The sequence below is a fragment of the Centropristis striata genome, chromosome 11 (genome assembly GCF_030273125.1).
Source record: "Centropristis striata isolate RG_2023a ecotype Rhode Island chromosome 11, C.striata_1.0, whole genome shotgun sequence".
NCBI classification, from domain to species: domain Eukaryota; kingdom Metazoa; phylum Chordata; class Actinopteri; order Perciformes; family Serranidae; genus Centropristis; species Centropristis striata.
Genome location: NC_081527.1, coordinates 24,141,694 through 24,167,944, shown reverse-complemented (window position 1 = coordinate 24,167,944; position 26,251 = coordinate 24,141,694). Strand labels below are relative to the sequence as shown.

At 35.4% G+C, this 26,251-nt stretch overlaps 1 protein-coding gene across 1 annotated transcript in view; it reads left to right on the top strand.

The window, feature by feature from the left end:
• The first annotated feature begins 1,007 nt into the window (after window positions 1–1,007).
• slc39a6 (solute carrier family 39 member 6) overlaps window positions 1,008–26,251 on the top strand; it is a 40,229-nt gene continuing 14,985 nt past the window's right edge. Inside the window, exons 1-7 of the mRNA XM_059344214.1 lie at window positions 1,008–1,207; window positions 15,506–15,695; window positions 17,944–18,532; window positions 21,904–22,060; window positions 22,763–22,861; window positions 24,133–24,302; window positions 25,143–25,337. Coding sequence (XP_059200197.1) covers window positions 15,511–15,695; window positions 17,944–18,532; window positions 21,904–22,060; window positions 22,763–22,861; window positions 24,133–24,302; window positions 25,143–25,337 — 1,395 coding nt within the window. The 5' untranslated portion in view covers window positions 1,008–1,207; window positions 15,506–15,510. The remainder of the gene's footprint in view (window positions 1,208–15,505; window positions 15,696–17,943; window positions 18,533–21,903; window positions 22,061–22,762; window positions 22,862–24,132; window positions 24,303–25,142; window positions 25,338–26,251) is intronic.

Below are 26,251 nucleotides of genomic sequence, written 5' to 3'. Positions count from 1 at the left end.
GTTGCTTATCAAAACATTAAGAGCATCAGTTAGCTTCTAATGTTTATAATCTGACACGTTTTACTAGAAAAAACATTTGTAAAATTGTATATTTTTAAAATACAGTTCAGGCCAAAAGTTTGAACACACCTCATTGAATGCGTTTTTCTTTATTTTCATGACTATTTACATTGTAGATTCTCACTGAAGGCATCAAAACTATGAATGAACACATATGGAATTATGTACTTAACAAAAAAAGTGTGAAATAACTGAAAACATGACTTGTATTTTAGATTCCTTAAAGTAACCACCCTTTGCTTACTAGAATATAAGACATATTTTCAGTTATTTCACACATTTTTGTTAAGTACATAATTCCACATGTGTTCATTAATAGTTTTGATGAATCTACAATGTCAATAGTCATGAAAATAAAGGAAACGCATTGAATGAGAAGGTGTGTCCAACTTTTGGCCTGTACTGTATAAATGTACACATATAAATGTCATACTCAAATGCGTTAAATGTGCCTTGTTATTCAAATGTTGCTTTATGAAAAATAAAAACAATAGGTGACATGTACATGGTGAGGTGGGCTGCAGCTGCTTGTCCAAATTATGCAAATTGTGGCTTTTCCCTCCTCCTCTCTTCGGTACAATTAAAAAATATATAGGATGTATACTCTTCCCGATTTACCTACTCTGTTTACATTGAAACAAGTTCCTTTCTTTGTTAACAAGTTTTCTGAAATGTAATGCTGATGTCCATATTTAAATTACATATTGTCATAAGTTAAAAGTGTCTTGTTAGTCAAATGTTGCTTATCAAAACATTAAGAGCATCAGTTAGCTTCTGATGTTTATAATCCGACACGTTTTACTAAAAAACACATTTGTAAAACTGCATATTTTTTAAATATAAATGTACACATTTAAATGCGTTAAATGTGCCTTGTTATTCAAATGTTGCTTTATGAAAAATAAAAAGAATAGGTCACATGTACGTGGTGAGGTGGGCTGCAGCTGCTTGTCCAAATTATGCAAATTGTGGCTTTTCCCTCCTCCTCTCCTCGTTGTGAGTGCCTCAGATTTCCGACAGCTCGTGAAGGAGACACAAGCCACATCCATCAGCCTCACATTTAGTTACCCGAAGAGACCCGGAGAGGACCGAGCGGCACCAGGCAGCACCAGGCAGCCGAACAGGAACAGGAACAGGATAAAACACTGTGAGTGACTTCCACACGGTTTAAGGCTGGTTGAGGTGTTTTTAGCGGCCGGGCGGAGGTGAAGCATGTCCGGCAGCCGCAGGCTCCAGTTTCCGGGTTTGCTGTCTTTGTGCACACGGCACCGGGCTGGTGCAGGGCGCATAAAACCAACGTGTTACTGTTTACCTCCAGTGTGTGTGTGTGTGTGTTTCAGATGAAACTCAGACACGCATGGCCGCTTTTTATGGCTTGTTTTTATATTTTTATGGCAGGATGTTGTTGTAAACTTGAGGCGGAGGCTCGGCGGCACCGCAAGGCCCGAGCCGGGGCCGCAGATGCCGTCTGTCAGCAGCATCCTGCGGGATGTTTAACCGAATCACCGCTGTTAGCACGGCGGCTAACTCCGCTAAATGTCTGTTATTAACAGGAGAACTGAGGAAACTTCCACCATGTTAGTATCAGTGAAGTGTTCCCTGAATAACTCACATTATACGTTTCCATCCACTGCTGCTAATAACGATGATTAGCTGTTTTTTTTTTTGCCAAGCAAGCTATGTGACGGTCTAGTCCAGACTCCATTAAAAAAAAACCTAAATTTATAATCTCTTCCCATCAGAGCACGAATACCTTCACAACATTAATAAAATAAAATAGCAAACAATTATTTAGAAGCTGTCCTTCAGTTCGGCTAAAGAGTTGACCCTGCAGGTGAAGACTAATACACAATAATATTATATACAATATCATAATACAATGATGTAAAAAATGGTTATATTTCCCCCTCTCTAATGAGGAAAATATAAACCTCAAAAATGTTTTTTAATTAAAAAAAAAAACGTTTAAAAAAAAAAAATTAAAGTAATAGGTTTTAGTTTTTCACAGTTAAAATTAGGGCTGGGCGATATGGACCAAAAGTCATACCCCGGTATATTTAGGCAGAATATCGATATATGATATATATCCTGATATTTTTATCGCAAAGAGAGCAAATGTTCAATCAAAGTCAAAGCCAAATATGACATGTCACAAGTAGTTTTATTGAAACTGTTTATTTAAGTGAACATAAATACTGTATAACAGGAGTACCTTTTTAAAAAAAAAAAAAAAAAATCAAAGCTCCATAAAGTGCACATTTAAATAAAAAATATATTAAATAAAATAGCCTATGAAATAAAATAGGCCAATCTTTTTCTGAAATAAATATATTTATTTGAGAAAAGAATAACGAACATCACAAAAGAACTAAATATGACAAACCCTAGTAAGGGCAGCATTTATATATACAGCAGCTTGTCTGGATCAATCCAATCCAATCCCCTTTATTTATATAGCACAATTTTAGCAAACACAAGGTTTCCAAAGTGCTGCACAAACAATAAATAGATAACACAATACAAAGACATGTAGTAAACAATAGAACAGTAAGATGCAATAAGATAAAATAAATTAAAAATGGGATAAATAAAATAAAATGTAAAATGAACAGAAATGTGACCATTGATAAAGCCAGGTTTAAATTCTTGTTTATTTATTTATTTGAAAAATTAGAGTCAGAGGTTTCCAGACAGATATTTCTTCTTTAATTTTTTTTTAATAAGAAGTATAATGTAATCGTTTGTATTGACCTTGAACACTGACTTTTTGTTTTTTTTGTTAGATTGGGGGGCTTTGTTATGTCTCTATACTGTTGGTATATTATATGTTTATATTTGTACACATTACACGTATAAAACTGAAAATAAAATATTTTTTTAAAAAAAGAAGTAGAGCCGTATCACATTTTAGAGGTGAAATATTCACTTTTATGGCAGCCAATATTTTGTTATTTTAATATATATATATATATATATATTGTTTTTTTAGCTGTAATAAAAATATAATGTAATACATATTAAATTATAAATACTATTTGTTCTATGTGGATTGTAATTTTTGCACTGATATGATTCTGCAGAGTAGTTAGAAGACTGCTTTGCTTAACAAATAACATTATTAAAGAATATTATGTATTATTACATTTTATAACATCCAATGTAACACATTGTCAACCAATTTAAAAAAATGATAATTAATAAAATAACACCAGCGCTGTTTGTTCAGTGTCAGTCAATTTGCTGACCATTTAAATAAACATAAAATTAAGATTTACGCTGATGTTTAAATCCGGCTGAAGTGAATATTTCTTTGTCAAAGTATGAGATAAAAAACACATTTTAAGAAAACCGCCTTTTAAACAACACATGTTTAAATATTTTATATATATATTAAAAATAAAGAGTTAAAAACAGAATAAAGACAGATTATCAGAAAACACTGTTAACAGGCATTAAAATATGATCATTTTCGGCATGTTTTTATGAATAAAATGTCTAAATCTGACTGTAAATGAAATATGAACTCTGTAAAAACCTTCAGAATATAGATTTAGAAAGTAATTTAGAGAAAACCGCCTTGTACACACGCGTACTGTAAAGTTCTTTACATTGTCAAGACATTACAGGTGATCAGGTTAAACATTTTAACTAACAGATATTATCATGAAATGTCCTCGGCTGATTATTTACATTAACACAATTATATTCTCAACTAGAAGATTTCCTCTGGGGAAATTTTGAAAGGGCCACGGGCGCTACTGCCGGTGTGTGTACACTATGATGAGATTCTTCAGAGATTTCAAACTATGCCCTTTAACCTCAAAATATGTGTGTGTGTGTGTGTGTGTGTGTGTGTGTGTGTGTAATTAAAATCACATAAAGTTACTGTGTGTGTGTGCGCGCGTGCGCATGCATGCATGTGTTTGAAACATGTGTATGCATGTGTGAGGAGTGTGCTTGCTTACGCGCGTGTGTGTGTATCTGTAGCTGTCATCACATCAAAGATCAAAGGCAATCAGATCAAAGCAATCAAGATAATTAACTGACACCTGTTAATGAAAGAATGACAGCAGCCAGAGGTGGACTGGAATTTCTGGCCTCGAACAGAAAGCATTTTTGGCAAAACCATAATACCTATCATTGATCCGACTTCACTTTGAGGGTCCTGAGTTCTTCCTGAACGTCTACATATGGTTTTTTTAAGAAAAATAAAAAAATAGCTTTGTTTGAGCGATCTAAAAAAACTGTTCCATCTTCCTTCTTTCCGAAATCTTCCTGCGTTTTTAATATGGGACCCAATGAGGCTGTTGGTGGTGTTGGTTAGGGTTACGCCCAAACTATAACTCTGACAGCTTTACCAGAGGATTGTGAGTGAGAAGACAAATTTTCCTACGTTTCTATGTATAAGTTATTTCTGTAGAGTGGTATTTGCGGCCTGGAGCGCAGTTTTCAAATTTATTTTTTGACAATTTTTTCTCTCCGTCTACACTCTGGCGATGATGTCACACACTGTGACACGAACATTCCGTGCAATACACACCCATTATAATCTCAGAATTTCTCCAAAAATGATCATGGTCATTGAACAGGGATTGATAAAAAACTATATGACCTATCGAAACGTGGATTAATACACTGATACACAAGACTTATGTCTACTGTTTAAAGATTAAATGGAGTCTCTAGGTGAAATTATTCCGGAGAAGTAGACGTTTAAAAATCTCCAATTATTGTTCTTTTTCGCTAATTTTTTGTCGCCCGTCCCATTCATTTCAATGCAAAATTTTGGGCAGTTTTTCGCGACTTACGTTGCGAAAAATTCGTATTCTGTAGAGAAAAGTAATAGCACACCGATCCCGATTAAACCGCACGTTTTGATATAATTTGTCCTGCAACTCTTCAAGTTGTAGGACTAGTAGCGGGACGAAATTGCGTCCGGAAGAGGAAGAAGAAGAATTCCACAGTATAACAGTAGTGCAGCACTGTTCCCTACAGCTATTGCTGTATGGGACCAGTGCTCGGTGCGATTGCCCCGAGGCCCTAATTATAAGTTCTCTGAAATGTTTTAAAATGCAGATGAAGCATTATCTCATGCTAATTTGGTGAATTTAGGATAAGTCGTAGAACAAACACCTTAATATGTATGCTGGATGTTTTCTTTGAACTGGTCTGGAAATAAACATGTATATACAAGAGCAAATTATACCAAAATCTCTAAATAAACAGTCAAACACATCAGCTAACATTGTTAGCTGTGGTTTATTTCCTATTTTTGGCTGGTAGAGTGTAATTGGAAACGTATGATCTCATGGTTTTAGTGCCGTTTGTGATCCACATCCAGAATAAACCATAATCCCTTAAAAGGTCTTCTGTCTGTCCCAACCGACACATGCTGTCATTGTGTTTCCTATTGTGTAAATGTGACTAAAGCAAGGAGGAGTACTCACAACTGCTTACAAAGTGCCAAAACCACAGTGTAGAATTACTCACTGTTACAATATGCAAACGTACAGTGCCAAAAGTAGCAGTAATCATTATGTAAAAACTCCAAATAATGTGTTGGATTGTCATTTAAAAGATGGAGCTCATTTTAACCGCACCAAAATGTTTAAAAAGTGTGTTTTCTGTCTTGAAAGAGTTTGAACTTTGACGTTTTTATGTTCTAAATCTTTGCAATAAATTATTTTCATCATTCAGTATTCCAGGTTTTCCTCAGTTAGTTTGTTTTTGATCATCATACATCCTAATTTTATGTTTTCCTTTGTTCATTTTTTAATAAAATCCCTTTTTGTGTAACTACTGTAATGCACAACATGGGTCAAAACCGACCCATATCCATTTTTAGGATAAAGCAAGTAGCTTGCTAGGCTAATACTTAGCTAACTTCTTGGCTAAGTATTAAGCTAAGTAGCTTGCTAAGCTAACTACTTAGCTAACTTCTTGGCAAAAGTAGCTTGTTAAGCTAAATACTTAGCTAACTTCTTGGCTAAGTAGTTAGCTTAGCAAGTTACATTACATTACATTACATGTCATTTAGCAGACGCTTTTGTCCAAAGCGACTTACAATAAGTGCATTCAACCTGATGGTACTAGACATAGACCATAGGAATCGAGTAAGTACACAACTTTAAGAGCTAACTGTCATCGCTAAAGGAGTGCTATATGTTAAAGAAGAAAAGAAGAGAAAAGAATAAGATTTTTTTTTTTTTTTTTTTAGTATATCTGTTAGGTGACCATGACTTAACCGAGGTATTGTTGGAAGAGTCTGAGGTCCTGATGTCGGTAGGGAGCTCATTCCACCATTTGGGAGCCAAGACAGAGAAAAGTCTGGAAGTGGTTTTGAGGCGGGTTGACCCACGCAGGGTGGGAGTCGTCAGCTGTTTGTCTGATGCAGAGCGGAGAGGACGAGAGTTTGACAAGGTCCTGGATGTAAGTAGGACCTGAACCGTTAGCAGCGGAGTACGCCAGAGCTAGAGTCTTGAAGCGTATCCGCGCAGCCAACGGTAGCCAGTGGAGGGAGCGGAGGAGGGGTGTTGTGTGTGAAAATTTGGGAAGACTGAAGACCAATCGAGCAGCTGCATTCTGGATGAGTTGTGGAGGTCGGATGGCTTTGGCAGGCAGACCTGCCATGAGGGAGTTGCAGTAGTCCAGGCGTGAGATGACCAGCGCCTGGACCAGGACCTGAGCTGCCTTCTGAGTGAGAAACGGGCGGATTCTCCTGATGTTATGCAGCAGGAATCTGCAAGATCTGGTGGTGGCGGTGATGTTTGTGGAGAGGGACAGTTGGTTGTCAAGAGTTACGCCAAGGTTTTTGGCGGTTTCTGTGGAGACAACCACTGTGTTCTGGACAGTGATGTGGAGGTCAGTGGTGGGGGAGCCCTTCCCTGGGAGGTAGAGTAGCTCAGTCTTTCCCAGGTTGAGTTTGAGGTGGTGCGAGGACATCCACTGGGAGATGTCGGCCAGACATGCAGAGATACGTGCTGCTGCATGTGTTTCAGACTGGGGAAATGAGAAGATTAGCTGGGTGTCGTCGGCATAGCAAGTTAGCTATGTAATAATACAAAAACGTTTTTTCTTCATAAAGTATGACAAGCAAAATGGAAATAGTGATTTGTTGTGATCAAAAACAAGATATTTAAAGAATACTTGGAATATTCAATCATAAAATAAGTTGATATCAAAAGATAGAGCACAGAAACATAAAGCAGCATTAAATAACATGGGGAATGAATGAGGGTCATTTTAGACCATGTTGTGCATTAGAAGGGGGGTCAATATGTTGTGCATCAAAGGGTTAAAAATTTGATATTTTTGTCAAGTCAGTGTCAATGCCAGTGTTCCTCCCCTCCAGAGCTTTGCTTAACCCTCTGAACCCAACCGAAACAATGAAAAGTAACGGAAAGGTCACATTTATTGACGGAATTTGCACTTTCCGACGGTCCTTGAACGGATAATTGGTTAGGAAAGTTTATGTTATTAAATTGTGACCAAAAGAAGCTTTAAATAGTGATATTTTTTGTCAAAATCACTTTTTTCTACATTTAAAATGTGTTTACACAGAGGAGAGGAGAGGACAGGAGAGGCTGTTTACACAGAGCAGAGAGGAGAGGCTGTTTACACAGAGCAGAGAGGAGAGGACAGGAGAGGCTGTTTACACAAAGCAGAGAGGAGAGGACAGGAGAGGCTGTTTACACAGAGCTGAGAGGAGAGGACAGGAGAGGCTGTTTACACAGAGCAGAGAGGAGAGGACAGGAGAGGCTGTTTACACAAAGCAGAGAGGAGAGGACAGGAGAGGCTGTTTACACAAAGCAGAGAGGAGAGGACAGGAGAGGCTGTTTACACAGAGCGGAGAGGACAGGAGAGGCTGTTTACACAGAGCAGACAGGAGAGGCTGTTTACACAGAGCAGAGAGGAGAGGACAGGAGAGGCTGTTTACACAAAGCAGAGAGGAGAGGACAGGAGAGTCTGTTTACACAGAGCTGAGCGGAGAGGACAGGAGAGGCTGTTTACACAGAGCAGAGTTCAGGAAGAACTCAAAGTGAAGTCGGATCAATGATGGGTTTTATGGTTTTGCCAAAAATGCTTTCTGTTCGAGGCCAGAAATTCCAGTCTGTCCACTTTCCAGTACTCTCACTCTTCTGGAAGACACAGCAAGATGTATGCTACACACACACACACACACACACACACACACACAAACGCACACACACACACACACACACACACATCACAACTTTATGTAATTTTAGTTACACACACACTCCTCCAGATGCACATGTTTAACACACACACGTACACACACACACACACACACACACACACACACACACACAAAAACATCCACCGGTAACTTTATGTGATTTTAGTTACACACACACTCCTCCAGATACACATGTTTCTCAAACACACACACATACTGTTAGAAAAATTGCATGAGGAAACCTTGAAAATTGATAATCTGTCACCGACAGAAAAAATCTGTCACCAACAGAAAAAACCTCACCATTTTTCTGCGCATTCTTTGATGGGGAAATGAAGAGCTGGAGAACGTCCAAGTTTCTCAGTTTAACAAAAGTTTTATTACAATACGTCAAAAAATGTGCACTTTACAGAGATCTCTGGGTTCAACCTTAACTCATGTCCCTGAATACAAACAGACGTGTTTTCAGTTCGTGAAGTCTGAACCCCGTCTCCCTCCCTGGAACCCATTAAAATAACCTTACAATTGTTTACAAAACATGCTGGTTGATTTCTTCCAGGAAGTCCCGCCTTCATGATCGCTGATTCGCCAGTCTTCTTTCATACCGTCACACATCAGGCCACCTGGGCAAAACAATCCCTGCTACCCAGGACAAGGCCTTTTGGCCTGCTAACAAACTTGTTAGCACAAACATTTTTCCTTGTTATGACTTACAGACATTTTCACACGGGACTTTCACTTGGCCTTCGGTGGCCCTCCTCTCCAGACACACATACACACACAGCAAAAACTCTGCATCAATATATCTGGATGTCATTCTTTGTGAGTTATAGAATCTTAATCAGTTTAAGCAAATGGAATATATGTAATTAAAGTAATCATAGTTTTCTACATCAATATTAACACACAAACACAATCAATCAAATCATATTGTCTGACTTAATATAAATGCATAGAGATATTTATTACAGTCAAGGTTTGACCTTTGATAGTGACCTGCGTCGGAACAGAGAACAGAGAAATAAAGCATAAAATCATTTACCAATATAGAAAATAATCAATTATTTTAACAATTCCCTCTTTTGGCCTAACATTCATTAGGCCAACTCAAACAAAATTATGAATAGTAGCAATATCAGTGAGCAGCAAAGCATTTCAGAGTGGATTAATGTCATTTGATATGGGGAAAGGGATTTACCTTGGTTACCATGGAGATGCAAAACACAGACAGAACAGATATGAGAAATACACACAACACACAACACCACTATGCTTGTGTCATCAATATGTCAATTTCTGTACATAATATAGTAATATTACCACCGTCCACTCTCCCCCTCGGCTCCAGGTGACAGAACAGGAAGCACTATAAAGAGAGACAGCAGAGCCAAACAGAACAACACAGCCAAAACAATCTTTCTGTACCCATTTATCAAAAAAAAATTTTTTGCAGTATATAATGTCAAAAACAATTGATTATATGAATATGATTTTTTTCATGAATGTATGATTCTCACAGCTCTTTTTTAACCTGATATGGACTTGCCCAACGTGGTTCTGTCCACTTCCTGTTGATGACCTTCAGCCACACACACACACTCTCGGAGGGTCTTTCACCCTGCCAGAGCTTTTCTCTGTCTGGAGCTGTCATGTCTCCTGGACCTGTGTGGACAGGAGGCTTCCAGTGCAGTTAATGTACAGCAAAAGGACACATGATCCAACTGTGGTAAATCCAGGGGCACCCCCCTTTCACCCACAGTGGCTGGCCCTTTAAAACATTTACTGTAGAATAGTGAAGCACACTCAGTGGAAATGAAACCAAAATGTAACAAAATATCTCAGTACACTGATAACTGAATCAGTATCGGAAAATAAATTGCAAGAAATGTTGGGGCAAGAATATAAATTCAGGCAGATTGTGAGTTCAAACATCCAAAAAAAAAATATTTTTTTAATTACATACAGTTCGTAGCAAGCAAGTTGCCCAATCTTTTCTTCTCTTGTCAACACATACTAATACCTTCTTTTTTGTCTCTCTTCCCCTACGTACTCTTTTCCATCTATTACACTCACTTGATTTCAACCACCTGTCATCTATCTTTTAGCAAGATATCACATCAACTTACACAGTAAGTTGAGCAACTTTCGTTAACAATCTATATCAGTTCCAAAACATAACTTTGACCAATGGGGTAAAAACAGACTGCATTTAAAACGGCTGCAATTTGCTATATAAATATATATTTGCAATATAATGAATGGACAAAATTTAAACATGCTGACGGGACTTCTTCTCAAACATTTTTATATTTAAAGTTACTTAAACAACTGCCTCAAAATCAAGGACACATTTATATTGAATACATTTTATCAAATATATTAAGTAAAACAAAGTGACTACAGAACAAGTCAATTAATCACCTTTGACTTTGTAAAAATAAAATACAATAAAAACTGAGCAGGTAAAATTTTAACCAAAATAGAAACTGGCAAAGCTGTTTTACTGGACATGAATATTTCATTAGATTGTGCAGGTGTCCCAATTATTTTGTACTTATTACAGATCTGGAATAGTACTTTTTAAATATGTAGTGAAAACTTATCACCCTCTTTCAACATTCATTACAGAAATCACACACTCAGACACGCTCAAAAACGTTTCACTCACACAGACATGCTCAAAACAACTTCTGGGGGAAGGTCAAGACAGAAACAGTCTCTTAAACTTTGAGCAGTGGTGTAAGGATTATTCATACCCTTATTTAAATGGAAAAACAACCAAACAAACAAACAAAAACAAATTTTTTTACAAGTACTGCATTAAAATTTGTACTAACAGTAAATTAAAGATGTATCTCCAGCAAAAGGAATTTAAAGTAAGACTTAGTATATTTTTAAAAGAAAAATATCCAAATTTTGAGTACAAGCAGGGTAGTGACTGGCCTTGACCAGTGTGTGGATACTTCCACCTATATTTTTGTATGTATAAAACATAGTAATGTAGTATTTAAACTTATTATCACCATTATTAACCTACACCACCTGATACCATCCCCCACACACACACCCACGCAGCACACACTTTTCATCTCACACACCTATTTTCATCCCTATATTGAGTGAAGACATGCTCTTTAAATTTGACTTTGAAGTGTTTAATTCTTCACACATCCCATTCCAAATTTTTACTCCACTGAATGAAATGCAGAACCTTTTTTTCTATGATATATATGTTCAGATAAATTACTTTGCAACCCATGCTGAGTCAGAGATTGTATTGGACGCATTGCCCCGTGTTATGAACCAGACTGAGAAGCTTCTACAACATTTAAAAGAAATGTTGCGCTCAGACACTTGGAGTTAACTCAGTTCGCACACAGTTTTAAATACAATCTTGACAGAGTCATCAATTATTAAAACAAACCTCCCACAATACCCACAGACATTTCTCAGAGTAGACACACAAGACGTGTAATCTTTAAATTCACTCTATGAGAAAAGACCCAGCCCATACATTTCAATCCTTCATTAATCACTCTGACTGATTATTATATAAACACACATGTTAATAAAACTTCTTGATTAGAACAGTCTTAATTCAAACATTTTGATTGGAATATTGATTGGAGAAATACAGCGAGACACTTTGCCTCCTGATTTTTGGCCGGATTTTCTAAAAAGAAAATCCCCCTTTAAAATCAACACAGAGAACCGTATTCTCTGTCTTCAGGCTGGATTAAAATCACGTAATCCACCTTTTCTGCAGTTTATACAGCGGACTCCAACCGCGGATCCCTGTTTTCGGCGAGACACCCCGGTCCCCCTTTACATCAAAAAGGCCTTACAGCGGGACCGTTATCCCCTGTCTTCGAGCTGGACAGTCGTATGCCCCCTCTTTCTTCTATTTTTATTTTATTCTATTTTAATTTTTAATTAAAATAAAATGTTTTTATTATTTGTTTTATTTATTTTTTTATTATTTTTATTATTTTTTATAAGTCAATAAATCTTCTTGACGTATTGTATTTCTAACTATGACATCTGTTTTCTATTGACAACAACTCAATTTTGCAATTAGGCCAATTTGCACAGATTTTATTAAAAAGGTTTGTGCTCACCTTCCTTTTTTAGGGTACCCTGCTGTTGTCAACAAAGTCTGGATGTCAGTGGTATCAGCAATAATTCAGGCTGTTATCTATTTCCAAAGAGAATTACAGGTTAAATTTCAGATCAAGCATATATAAAAAATTAATTTTAATACTCACGTCCTCCAGCTTCCATTCCCCATCACGTCGGGGTCACCATTTGTTAGAAAAATTGCATGAGGAAACCTTGAAAATTGATAATCTGTCACCGACAGAAAAAATCTGTCACCAACAGAAAAAACCTCACCATTTTTCTGCGCATTCTTTGATGGGGAAATGAAGAGCTGGAGAACGTCCAAGTTTCTCAGTTTAACAAAAGTTTTATTACAATACGTCAAAAAATGTGCACTTTACAGAGATCTCTGGGTTCAACCTTAACTCATGTCCCTGAATACAAACAGACGTGTTTTCAGTTCGTGAAGTCTGAACCCCGTCTCCCTCCCTGGAACCCATTAAAATAACCTTACAATTGTTTACAAAACATGCTGGTTGATTTCTTCCAGGAAGTCCCGCCTTCATGATCGCTGATTCGCCAGTCTTCTTTCATACCGTCACACATCAGGCCACCTGGGCAAAACAATCCCTGCTACCCAGGACAAGGCCTTTTGGCCTGCTAACAAACTTGTTAGCACAAACATTTTTCCTTGTTATGACTTACAGACATTTTCACACGGGACTTTCACTTGGCCTTCGGTGGCCCTCCTCTCCAGACACACATACACACACAGCAAAAACTCTGCATCAATATATCTGGATGTCATTCTTTGTGAGTTATAGAATCTTAATCAGTTTAAGCAAATGGAATATATGTAATTAAAGTAATCATAGTTTTCTACATCAATATTAACACACAAACACAATCAATCAAATCATATTGTCTGACTTAATATAAATGCATAGAGATATTTATTACAGTCAAGGTTTGACCTTTGATAGTGACCTGCGTCGGAACAGAGAACAGAGAAATAAAGCATAAAATCATTTACCAATATAGAAAATAATCAATTATTTTAACAATACACACACACACACACACACACACACACACCGGCAGTAGCCCCCCAGTGGCCCTTTCAGAATTCTAGTTATGATTATTTTTCTCAGGACGGTGTAGAAGAAAACAATATCATATTTCACTTCCCGCCTCACAGTCTGAGTCCACAAGTTTCTATTTATTCTGGAGATTAATTGATTATGAAAAGTCATTTTTTTCACGCAAAATATTGCCTTGTCTGAGTTCTGAGGATTTGTTGCTTTCCTTCTCTGGGCTTTGGATCGTTAGACAAAACAAACAACATGACAAAGTCTTTGCGGCTTCAGGAAACATTGTTACTCAACTCAAATATGACTATGACATGATTCATCAAAACTAACAGTGTTTTTTTTTTGGAGCTTGTTTGTGGTGTTATTTTTATATGATCCATGGATTCTCTCCGATTATTTATCAGTTGAATCCGCAGTAGAAACATATATCCAGTCATAGCCCTGATAACGGCCAGTTAAAAGCAGCATGAACCAAACTCCATGGACAAATTATCTAATTTTAGTTTTGATACATGCTTTGAATGTAACAATAAACTAAGTGTAAATAAAATATAATTGTCTTGTCCTGTAAAATCCAATAAAGTTGCACAAAACAATGATTTTTGTGAAATGAGGATTTTTGTAAAAAAAAAAAAAAAAAAAAAGTATTATTTTCCTTAATTATATCTTTTTTCCTCACCTCTAATAAGGCAAAAAAAAATAGTGTTTCAATAAACAGGTTTTAGTTTTCAGAGTAAAAAAAACAATTTCCTTCCAAAATTATTATTATTATTATTATTTTTAAAAACATTCAGTAGATTCAGCCTGCTGCTGTTAACAGACAAATGGGTTAAATTATCTCAATGTCAACATAGAAAATGCAGAAACAACATTTCTAAGGCTGCAAATAAAGTACATTTTCTTTACTGATTAATTTACCAATTACTTTTTGGATTTATTATTTACATTCTGTCAAGTTGAATCTTTGAATCTTCGAGTCTCTTTTTGTTCAACCAAGACTCCAAAACCCACCGATAATTATTTAGTTTTCAGTAATATGAAACAGAAAGTTAAAAGAAAAAAGTTTTCTAAAGAAAACGGCTAAAAGAATAAACTATAAAGTGGGATTTTCAAAATAACCCATAAGAACCCATGGTGACACCTTTGTAACAACCACTTTAAATCTTCTGGAATCTAAGATTAAACCCATTTAACAATTCTAACCCATTAATAGTTTGTCCTGTATTGCATTTAACTTGTTCTGACCATATTCCCTGTCAGAATTTCGAAATACACTACTGGTCAAAAGTTTTAGAACACCCCAATTTTTCCAGTTTTTCATTGAAATTCAAGCAGTTCAAGTCAAATGAACAGCTTGAAAGGGTACAAAGGTAAGTGGTGAACTGCCAGAGGTAAATAAAAAAAGGTAAGCTTAACCAAAACTGAAAAATAATGTACATTTCAGAATTATACAAGTAGGCCTTTTTCAGGGAACAAGAAATGGGTTAACAACTTAACTCTATGGAGTCTTGGGCTATTTTGTCCATTTTTGAATTCTTTTCATGTCTTTGTAAGTCATTTTGTGTCTTTTTTTGGTCACTTTGTGTCTTTTTTTAGTCATTTTGTGTCTTTTTTTGGTCATTTTGTGTCTTTTGGTGTCTTTTTTTTGTCATTTTGTGTCTTTTTTTTAGTCATTTTGTGTCTTTTTTTTAGTCATTTTGTGTCTTTTTTTTGTCATTTTGTGTCTTTTTTTTGGTCATTTTGTGTCTTTTTTAAGTCATTTTGTGTCTTTTGGTGTCTTTTTTGGTCATTTTGTGTCTTTTTTTTAGTCCTTTAGTCCAACATAAAATGTGATTTTGAATCTTTTTTTTACTTTCATGCTCAATAAAGAATTTTAAATGTTGCAAATGTGCATTAATTTCAGAGTACACTGAGACATTAAACTGCATCATTTTCAATTAAATTCTGGAAAAGTTGGTGTGTTCTAAAACTTTTGACCAGTAGTGTACATATAGAATTAGTTGCTGAATAATTGAAAGTAGTAGTTTAACAGTTCTCCTCACCTGTTTCCCGGCAGAGACGATGTTGGCGCTGATGCTGATGTTGCTCCTCGCCGTCAGTCGGTCTGGCGGCGACGGGTCGGCCCGCCCGGACTGCAGCCCGTCCACCACAGAGAGCAGCGGCGTGGTGCATTTACTGTCCGCCGTGGTCGACGCGCAAAAAGCCGAGCAGAGCCAGAAGCAACACCTGGAGGCTCTGTTCAACAGGTGAGCTTGTCACTGTTGATGCTCATTCTATAAATTAGATAGAAATTGATGTATTCTGTTTTTATTGACAGTGTTCCAATTTTCTATTTTAAATCTGGGTTGCAGGTTTTTGTTTTTTTTTTACTTTTCTGACAATTTAAACAGTTCATGGTAAATAAAAATTTAAATTTAAATTTTATATATATATATATATATATATATAATTTAAATTATATATATCGGGATATGACTTTTGGTCCATATCGCCCAGCCCTAGTTTTAACTGTGAAAAACTAAAACCTATTACTTTAATTTTTTTTTTTATTAATAATTTTTTTTAATAAAAAAAAAAATAGTAAAATAGGTTAGGTAATAGGTTTTAGTTTTTCACAGTTAAAATTAGGGCTGGGCGATATCTATATATATATATATATATATATATATATATATATATATATATAAATATTATTGTTTTATTATTAAAATGATAAAATTTAATTTAAAAAATGTGTGTTGTAGCTTTAAATCCAATAAAGTTGCACAATATCATAATACAATGATGTAAAAAATGTTTATATTTCCCCCTCTCTAATGAGGAAAATATGAACCTCAAAAATGTTTTTTAATTAAAAAAAACTTTTTAATAAAAAAAAATTAAAGTAATAGGTTTTAGTTTTTTTTAACTTTTCTGACAATTTAAACAGTTTATTGTAAATAAAAATGTAAATTTAAATTATTTATATATATATATATATATATATATTATTGTTTTATTATTAAAATGATAAAATTGTATTTAAAAAATGTGTGTTGTAGCTTTAAATCCAATAAAGTTGCACAATATTATAATACAATGATGTAAAAAATGTTTATATTTCCCCCTCTCTAATGAGGAAAATATAAACCCCAAAAGTGTTTTTTAATTAAAAAAAAAAATTTAATAAAAAAAAAAATTAAAGTAATAGGTTTAAGTTTTTGACAGTTAAAATTAGGGCTGGGCGATATGGACCAAAAGTCATATCCCGATATGTTTAGGCAGAATATTGATGTACGATATATATTCCGATATTTTTATCACGAAGTGAGGGCAAAAGTAGTTTTATTGAAACTGTTTATTTAATTGAACAAAAATACTTTATAAAGGGAGTACCATTTTTTTAATTAAAGCTCCATAAAGTGCACAGTTAAATTAAAAAATATCTTAAATAAAAATAGCCTACGATAAAGATTAGGCCAATCTTTTTATGAAATAAATATATTTATATGAGAAAAGAATGACTATCATTACAAAAGAACTAAATATGACAATATGACTTAGTAAGGGCTGCATTTATATATAAAGAGAGAATTTTTTTTAACTATATTGATAAATGTGATATAGTCTAATTCCATATCACATTTAAAAATATATCGATATATCGCCCAGCCCTAGTTAAAATAACAATTTCCTCCCAAAAACTCTATTAAGTCTTTTTTTTTAAATGGTAATGCCATGAATAAATGTTTAGCCAGTGAAATATAAGTGTTTTTTTAACATAAATGGCTGGTAATAAATATTGGAGGAGAAGTTGGCGTGAAAGTTAGAATTGTTCTAATAGCACAGGGGTGTCAAACTCAAATACACAATGGGCCAAAATGTAAAACTTGAATAAAATGGCCGGCCAACATTGAACAAATAAACCTTTTAATATATGCCAAACATGTTTTGCTTTAACATTAAATATGGAACCAGCAATGCTTATAAACATACAATATATAACTAAATAGTGCAGACATGCAAAATCAAATTTCAAATAAAAAACACATCAATGTCATTAATTTATTAAATAAAAAATAAATAAAAATCGTATGCCTCTTTTCTATTTGCATCCTTCTGATTTAAATATCAAAATAAACTTTTTCAACACGTTAATAAATTCTGCCTTTCTTTTCACCATTTTTGGGAAGGGGTAGCTGGGAGACAGCTCTAGCTTGAGGTTGCTATGACGACTGTCACAGAGGAGCGTTTCTGGGTCCTGTCCTGATTGATGCGCCAAAACAACAGCAGGGCATTGTGGGATTTGTAGTATTAGCGGTAAATGCGCCGTATAATACCGGCGGGTCAGCTTTTATAGTACAATAATAAGATAATAATTTAGTATTGCCTCGCGGGCCAAATAAAATTACACTGCGGGCCAAATTTGGCCCGCAGGCCAGAGTTTGACACCCCTGAAATAGCAGATAATGAATGATTGATGATTATTGTCCGTGATGTTGTGTAACTGGACAGATATGGAGAAAACGGCACCATCTCTCTGGCTGGTTTAAAGCGCCTCTTAGAGAATGTGGGGCTGGATAGCTTCAGGAATATCACGGTGCAACATCACGAGCAACCAGGCCACCACCACCACCACGACGATCACCACCATCATCATCATCATCATCATCATCACCATGACGACAACAACTCGCATCACCAGAAACGCACCACGCCCTCACAGCCGAGAAAGTTCCCAAAGATGAACAAAGATCAAGACGGCCACCACGACCTGCACGACAAGAAGACTGCCGTGGCGGCGGCGGCGGCGACTCAGGAGGCGGGCACCACGGTGGCGTACGGCGCCCAGCTGGCGGCGAAACCAGAAGAGGCTCGTAAGAGACAAGACCGAAGCCTGGAGGCAGCCGGTCCTGCAGCGGCAGAGGAGTCCACCAGGGCGTCTGCTGCCAGACTGGTCACAGAGAGCCAGACGCCGCCACCGCCAGTCAGCAGGGGGGACCACGACCACGACCACGCTACTCATCATGACCACGACCATGATCACAACGACGACCACGTTAATCAGGATCCCGCCCACAACGGCAGCGTGGACATCATGGAGGTTTGACATTCTTATTTACAAACTTTATCCCATAACAACCCAAATACCCTTAACCCTTTGATGCACAACATATGGACAACACTTCTAAAGTATAACATGGGTCAAAAATGACTCATTTATCCAAATTTGTATTGAAATTAAATTACTTAACCCATAAGAACCCACGGTGACACCCGTGTAACACTTTAACACTTCTATAATCTCCCATATTCAGCTTTATGTTTCACATTAACTCATTAAATCCCTAAGTGACGTATAAGCAACACCCTGGTGTGGTGGTCATGTCACTGTGACAGGAAGTGATCTTCACCAAAAATATGTGTCTGGAAACAGAAAAGTGAAAAAGCAGCTAATTTCAAAAAGCATATTTTTTGTTACGAGGCTAAGTTTAAACCCATTTAACAATTCTGACCATGTTTCCTGAACAAATTAAAGTCACAATTTTGATATATGTTATGGAGATGCAAACAAAAAGGCACATGGTTATTTGTTTTTATTTATTATTGATTTATTATTACTTTGTTACTATTAATGTCACAATTTTGATAAATATTGTGGAGATACAAAGAAAAAGGCAAATTTGTGTTTCTGTAAGCATAAAATGTGTCTAGTTTTTTAAATTTTAAAATAAGAGATATTATAAACATAAGGATAACTGGGTCTGGGTTCTTATGGGTTAATACTATAATAATAGTAATTTGTTTCAAATAGTTACTTTCCACACTCATATATTTAATATATTTAACGTGTTTATGTATCATTTTGTCACACAGACAGTGTATCTTGAAGGTATTAACAGAGCTTCACTTTTTCCACATTTTTTATGTTTCAGCCTGATTCCAAAATTGATTAAATTCATTTTTCCTTAAAATTATACACACAATACCCCCATAATGACATTTTTGACCCATGTTGTGCATTAGAAGCGTAGTGATACAAAAAGGGTTTTTATTCAAAAAGTAAGAAATGAAAAACAAAAAATTAGGATGTATGATGATGAAAAACAAATTGAGGAAAACCTGTAATACTGAATGATGAAATTAATTTATTGCGAAGATATAGAAAATTAAATACTCAGTCGGGTCACTTTAGACCCATGTTGTGCGTCAAAGGGTTAAAGGAAAATGATGGGGGATATACCACAGACCAAGTGTACCACATAGAACACATTTATGATGTTTTAAAAAAAATACTACCCCTAAATGTCAAAATTTGTGATGTGACATAAAAGTTTCATTGGGTGTTTGTGGTATTTGTGTTCATAATATTTCTTATTTTAAAATAAATCAACTAGACACATTTTCTGCTTACAGAAACACAAATTTGACTTTTTATCTGCATCTTCAAAACATATATCAAAATTGTGACATTAATAATGCTGTTTAGCAATAAATTATTTTTTAGATTTGTTTTTAAGTAACAAATTAATAATAAATAAAAACAACCATTTGCCTTTTTGTTTGCATCTCCATAATATACACTACTGGTCAAAAGTTTTAGAACACACCAACTTTTCCAGAATTTAATTGAAAATGATGCAGTTTAATGTCTCAGTGTACTCTGAAATTAATGCACATTTGCAACATTTAAAATTCTTGATTGAGCATGATAGTGTTTTGAAAGTAAAAAAAAGATTCAAAATCACATTTTATGTTGGACTAAAGGACTAAAAAAAGACACAAAATGACAAAAAAAAGACACCAAAAGACACAAAATGACTTATAAAAGACACAAAATGGCAAAAAAAGACACCAAAAGACACAAAATGACTAAAAAAAGAAACCAAATGACCAAAAAAAGACACAAAATGACAAAAAAGACACAAAATGACTAAAAAAAGAAACAAAATGACCAAAAAAAGACACAAAAGGACAAAAAAAGACACAAAATGACAAAAAAAGACACAAAATGACAAAAAAAGACACAAAATGACTAAAAAAAGAAACAAAATGACAAAAAAAAGACACAAAATGACAAAAAAAAGACACCAAAAGACACAAAATGACCAAAAAAAGACACAAAATGACTAAAAAAAGACACAAAGTGACCAAAAAAAGACACAAAATGACTTACAAAGACATGAAAAGAATTCAAAAATGGACAAAATAGCCCAAGACTCCATAGAGTTAAGTTGTTAACCCATTTCTTGTTCCCTGAAAAAGGCCTACTTATATAATTCTGAAATGTACATTATTTTTTAGTTTTGGTTAAGCTTACCTTTTTTTATTTACCTCTGGCAGTTCACCACTTACCTTTGTACCCTTTCAAGCTGTTCATTTGACTTGAACTGCTTGAATTTCAATAAAAAACTGGAAAAATTGGGGTGTTCTAACACTTTTGATCGGTAGTGTATATCGAAATTCTGACAGGGAATATGGTCAGAACAAGTTAAATGCAATACAGGACAAACTATTAATGGGTTAGAATTGTTAAATGGGTTTAATCTTAGATTCCAGAAGATTTAAAGTGGTTGTTACAAAGGTGTCACCATGGGTTCTTATGGGTTATTTTGAAAATCCCACTTTATAGTTTATTCTTTTAGCCGTTTTCTTTAGAAAGAATAATTTGTCAATAATTCACATTTACTTTAATTCCACATTTCTAAATCAGAATTTGATTCGACTTTAATGGAAACACGACCACCGATCGTGTTTAATGGGCCGATGATGATTGGTGAAGAGAAAAAAACAGTTGTTTAGTTTGTAAATAAGATTTAAAAAATGAGTCTGTTCCAAGGTTATAATAGTTTTGGATTTTATTTTATTAGTTTTAGTTTTAAATTCGTTGTGATTTTTTTGTTTTCAAATTCAGTTAGTTTTAATTAGCTTTTTAGGGTGTGTTTGCTAGTTTTAATTAGTTTTTATTTTTTGGAAAATGCTTAGTTTTAGTTTAGTTTTTGTTAGTTTTAGTGTAAGTTGTAGTTTTTTTGTAATGGGGTATTTGTTGGGTGCAAGATTTAAAAAAGTCACAATAAATGTTTCCTTTATTTCCTTTGTCTGATCCATCTCAGCCCCAATAAGTTTATTAAATCATAAAACCAGATAGATGAAATAGATTTCATATCAACCAAAAAGGTTTACGGATGAAAAAAGTTGACAAAGACGAAAACGAAGGACATTTTCACTATAATTTTAGTTAGTTTTAGTTAGTTTTGTAACCACAAAATACAGTTTCAGTTAGTAATCATTTTTTTAAAAACTTGTTTTTATTTTTATTTCAGTTAATGAAAATGTTTTTTCAATTCTAGTTTTGGTTATCTCGTTAGTTTTCCTTAACTATAATAACCTTGGTCTGTTCATGTTTGTGTGTAAAACCACAAAGTTTCATGCTAGCTTTGTTTTTATGTATTTTTTTTGTTGTTTTCCCTCCAGTGTCTGAATGCGTCCACCATCCTGTCCTTACACGGGATGTCTCAGGGCGGGTTCATGACCCTCACCGACTTCAGCTTCCTCTGCCCCGCCCTCCTCAACCAGATCGATGGTGGAGCGTGCATCCTGCACAGCGGCGCTGCAGAGCACGGGGAGAGAGGTAGGAGCCAAGGTTAAAATAGTTTTGGATTCAGTTAGTTTTAGTTAATTTTTAGAGTGAGTTTTCTAGTTTTGGTTTAGTTTTTATTTTTTGAAAATGCTTAGTTTTAGTTTAGTTTTTATTAGTTTTAGTGTTAGTTTTAGTTTTTTTGTAATGGGCTATTTGTTGGGTGCCAGATTCAAAGAGGTCATAATAAATGTTTCCTTTATTTCCTTTGGTTTATCATCTCAGCTCCAATAAGGTTATTAACTCTTACAGTTCTGGGTGTTTTGTATTTTGGTTGGAGTGTAGACATCCCAGTCTCAGTAAACATATTTACCATGTGTTGCATGTTGAAATAGAAACACTGAATTATGAATGAAAAGAGTTGACAAAAACGAAAACTAAGGACATTTTCACTATAATTTTAGTTAGTTTTGTAACCACACAATACAGTTTCAGTTAGTTATCATTTTTTTAAAAACTCTAGTTTGTATTTTTATTTCAGTTAACGAAAATGTTTTTTCAATTCTAGTTTTCGTTATGTCGTTAGTTTTCGTTATTTCGTTAGTTTTCGTTAACTATAATAACCTTTGTAGGAGCCCACTTTAATACATTTTTTTTTTAATTAATTACTATTTGTGTTAAAGGGACCTCAAATGTATTTCTGGATTACTTTAGTGCAATGAAACTGGATTTATTTAATCTCTTTGTCTTTTCTAGAACATAACCATGGTCACAGTCACCATCATGAACACAACAACTCGGACCACGGCCACAGGGAGCACTCCGGCGGAGAGAGTGGCAAAAACATCGTAATAGGTAAAACCAGTTACCAAAAAAAGCAAACGTCAGGTTTCACATAATCTCCATCTTTGTATAATATTATATTTAGGGCCGGGACTCGAATTAATCTAATTAGTTAGAGGCTTTGTAATTAATGAATCGAAATTAATCGCATATAAATATTTGACCTGACAAGAGTGAGAAGTAATTTTTTTCACATGGATTTTTAGTATACCATTGAATAATGACTGAATACATAAGCTTAAGCAACAAAAATATTGTTTATTTTTGTTCAAGTCCAACAGACCAATGCAATTTTTGCCATTAAGTGTAGCAATAGCATATTTATAAATATAGTACATTTCATAAATCCAGGTAGCCTATAGGTAGGTAGACCTTCTGTAAACTAGAATACTTTGGTTTTTGAAGTAAAACACAATTCACGCTAGCTACCACACTAGCCGCTAGCTGCTATATGTTTAGCATTGAGGTGATACTTGAGGCTGGATGTGCTGCGGTGATATGTGAATTCCTTGTTGTCTAGCAACACAACCATGCTCTTATCGATCAGTGTCTGTTGTGTCTTTTTTTTTGTCATTTTGTCTTTTTTTAGTCATTTTGTGTCTTTTTTTTGGTCATTTTGTGTCTTTGTTGGTCATTTTGTGTCTTTTTTTGTCATTTTATGTCTTTATTTTAGTCATTTTGTATCTTTTTTTTGGTCATTTTGTGTCTTTTTGGTCATTTTGTGTCTTTTTTGGTCATTTTGTGTCTTTTTTGGTCATTTTGTGTCTTTTTTGTCATTTTGTGTCTTTTTTTTGTCATTTTGTGTCTTTTTTTGGTCATTTTGTGTCTTTTTTTAGTCAATTCAAGTCAATTTGTAGTGTCTGCTGTGTCTATTTTAGTTATTTTGTGTCCTTTTTGTGTCTTTTTGTGTCTTTTTAGCAATTTTGTGTCTTTTTTTTTAACTTTTTTTTTGTTATTTTGTGTCTTTGATCATTTCCATCCGTTGGTTTTTAGTAACTAAATGTCCCATCATCCACGGGGCCAACCAAAGCGTCTCATCAGCTTCTTCCTTCATGTTCACTGTGGTTTGTTGTTGTCTCAACTCATCAACGCTAGTTGGTGCTCCAGTATAATCGGTCCGCCTGAAACTCATCCAGTGAGAAACGTTCCGCGGTGCAAAAATAAGTGCGATTAAAACATTTTTAACGCGTTAATTTTTGTGTAATTAATTAATCTTAATTAACGCGTTAAAGTCCCGGCCCTAATTATATTGTATGTTATATGTCGGGGTTTGTGTTTTGCAGCGTGGGTCGGAGGCTTCCTCTCCATCACCATCATCAGTCTGCTGTCACTGCTCGGCGTCGTCCTCATCCCGCTCATGAACAGAGTTTTCTTCAAGTTCCTCCTCAGCTTCTTGGTGGCGCTGGCCGTCGGCACGCTGAGCGGCGACGCCTTCCTCCATCTCATCCCCCACGTGAGTTAATAATATCCGCTAATGATAGCGGTTTGACTATTCTCCTCTCAGCTCTGTGTAAACAGCCTCTCCTGTCCTCTCCTCTCTGCTCTGTGTAAACAGCCTCTCCTGTCCTCTCCTCTCTGCTCTGTGTAAACAGCCTCTCCTGTCCTCTCCTCTCTGCTCTGTGTAAACAGCCTCTCCTGTCCTCTCCTCTCTGCTCTGTGTAAACAGCCTCTCCTGTCCTCTCCTCTCTGCTCTGTGTAAACAGCCTCTCCTGTCCTCTCCTCTCTGCTCTGTGTAAACAGCCTCTCCTGTCCTCTCCTCTCAGCTCTGTGTAAACGCTTTATTTTGTTAATTGTAACCTTCAATCTGTTCAAAGACTGTCGGAAATACAAAGGTCAGACAATAACGTCTGTTTTTACATTTGTTCTGCGTTAAACAGTTGATTTTTTTGGCAATTCTATAAATACTTTTCAAACCTGTCAGCAGGATGGTGGGGTTACTAGATCAGATCGCCATGTTTAGGTTTCTTGTTCTGCAGCCTTATTCAGAAAAAATGCTTATATAAACAGATTCTAAAACCAGCTGCGGAAGGCTTTTGACTCACCTGAAATGTTGAAAATGCTGAAATGCTGAAATCTTGTAAAGCTTTGAAGGTTCTTTCCATGAAATGACTAAATGGCCCAAAGTCAGACCAGACTGGAGGGCAGAGGGAGGTCCAGGTTATATCGGGTTTAGACTGAGCTGAAACTTGAAGTTAGACGAAATGCGTCCAGTGTTGCTGGCAGTGTTGTGCTCCGGCTGCTCTGTTAATTTCGTCTCTTGGTGTGTTTGTTTGTTTGTCTCTGGCTGCATCAGTCTCAAGGAGGACACCATCACAACCACAAGGAGTTGGAGATGAACATGGAGGAGCAGCACCACCATCACGACGAGCACGAGGAAAATCTGGACGCTGTGTGGAAAGGCCTGACGGCTCTGAGTGGAGTCTACATCATGTTCCTGATTGAACACTTCCTGACGCTGGGAAAGATGTACAAGGACAAGAAACAAAAGGTCAGAGTTTGATCACTTTGCTTCTGCGTTTGGTCATTAACCCATTTAGGCCTAAAACGCCTGAAAAAAAATGCCTGAAAAACCTCTGGGCGATTCTGAAAGAACCCCCTAAAACCTGAAGTTTTTCTGGAAATTCAACAAAAGATGTTTCAGCCTCTGTAGCAGATAGATAAAAATCAACAAACTCAGCAAATGTTACATTTGACTAAATAAAATGCATTTGACTAATAATGCAAACATGATATTGCCATTGGAAGAAATAGACATAGTTCTCATTAGCCTACTGTAATAATAAATAATAGATGGATAGATGGATAGATGGATAGATATACTTTATTTATCCCAAGCTGGGAAATTAGAGTGTAGCAGCAGCATTACACACAGAGACAATAACAACACAATTAAATAAAAAGAACAACCTAGGCATACTTCAAGCAATAAAATATTAAAATACAATAAAAAAGAAAGTGTCTAAAGAAGGAGTATGTATTAAGGAGTAGAATAGAATTCCAGTGCAGAATAAATATGAATATACAATATACAAATAATAATAATAATCATAATAATAATAGTACATTTTATATATTGCACTTTTCAGGGTACTCAACGACGTATAAAGTAATATAAGACATAAACAGTCATGGTTTCTTATATCATCATCACAATCAATTATTATTATTATTAATATATTAATAATATTGTTATTATCTCCAGATGGCAACAAATCTGTCTGTTCTTTGGTGAAAATATGTCGTCTAAAAACATATTCCTCATCCATAAATCCCGGTCGATTGGTTCCGAGGGTTCAAAGTCCGGATCAGCAATAAAATCATCGGCGCTGTTTTCATCAGATCTCTTCCGTCACTTACTGCTGAGCTCCTCCGCTCATAGATATATATATATATATATATATA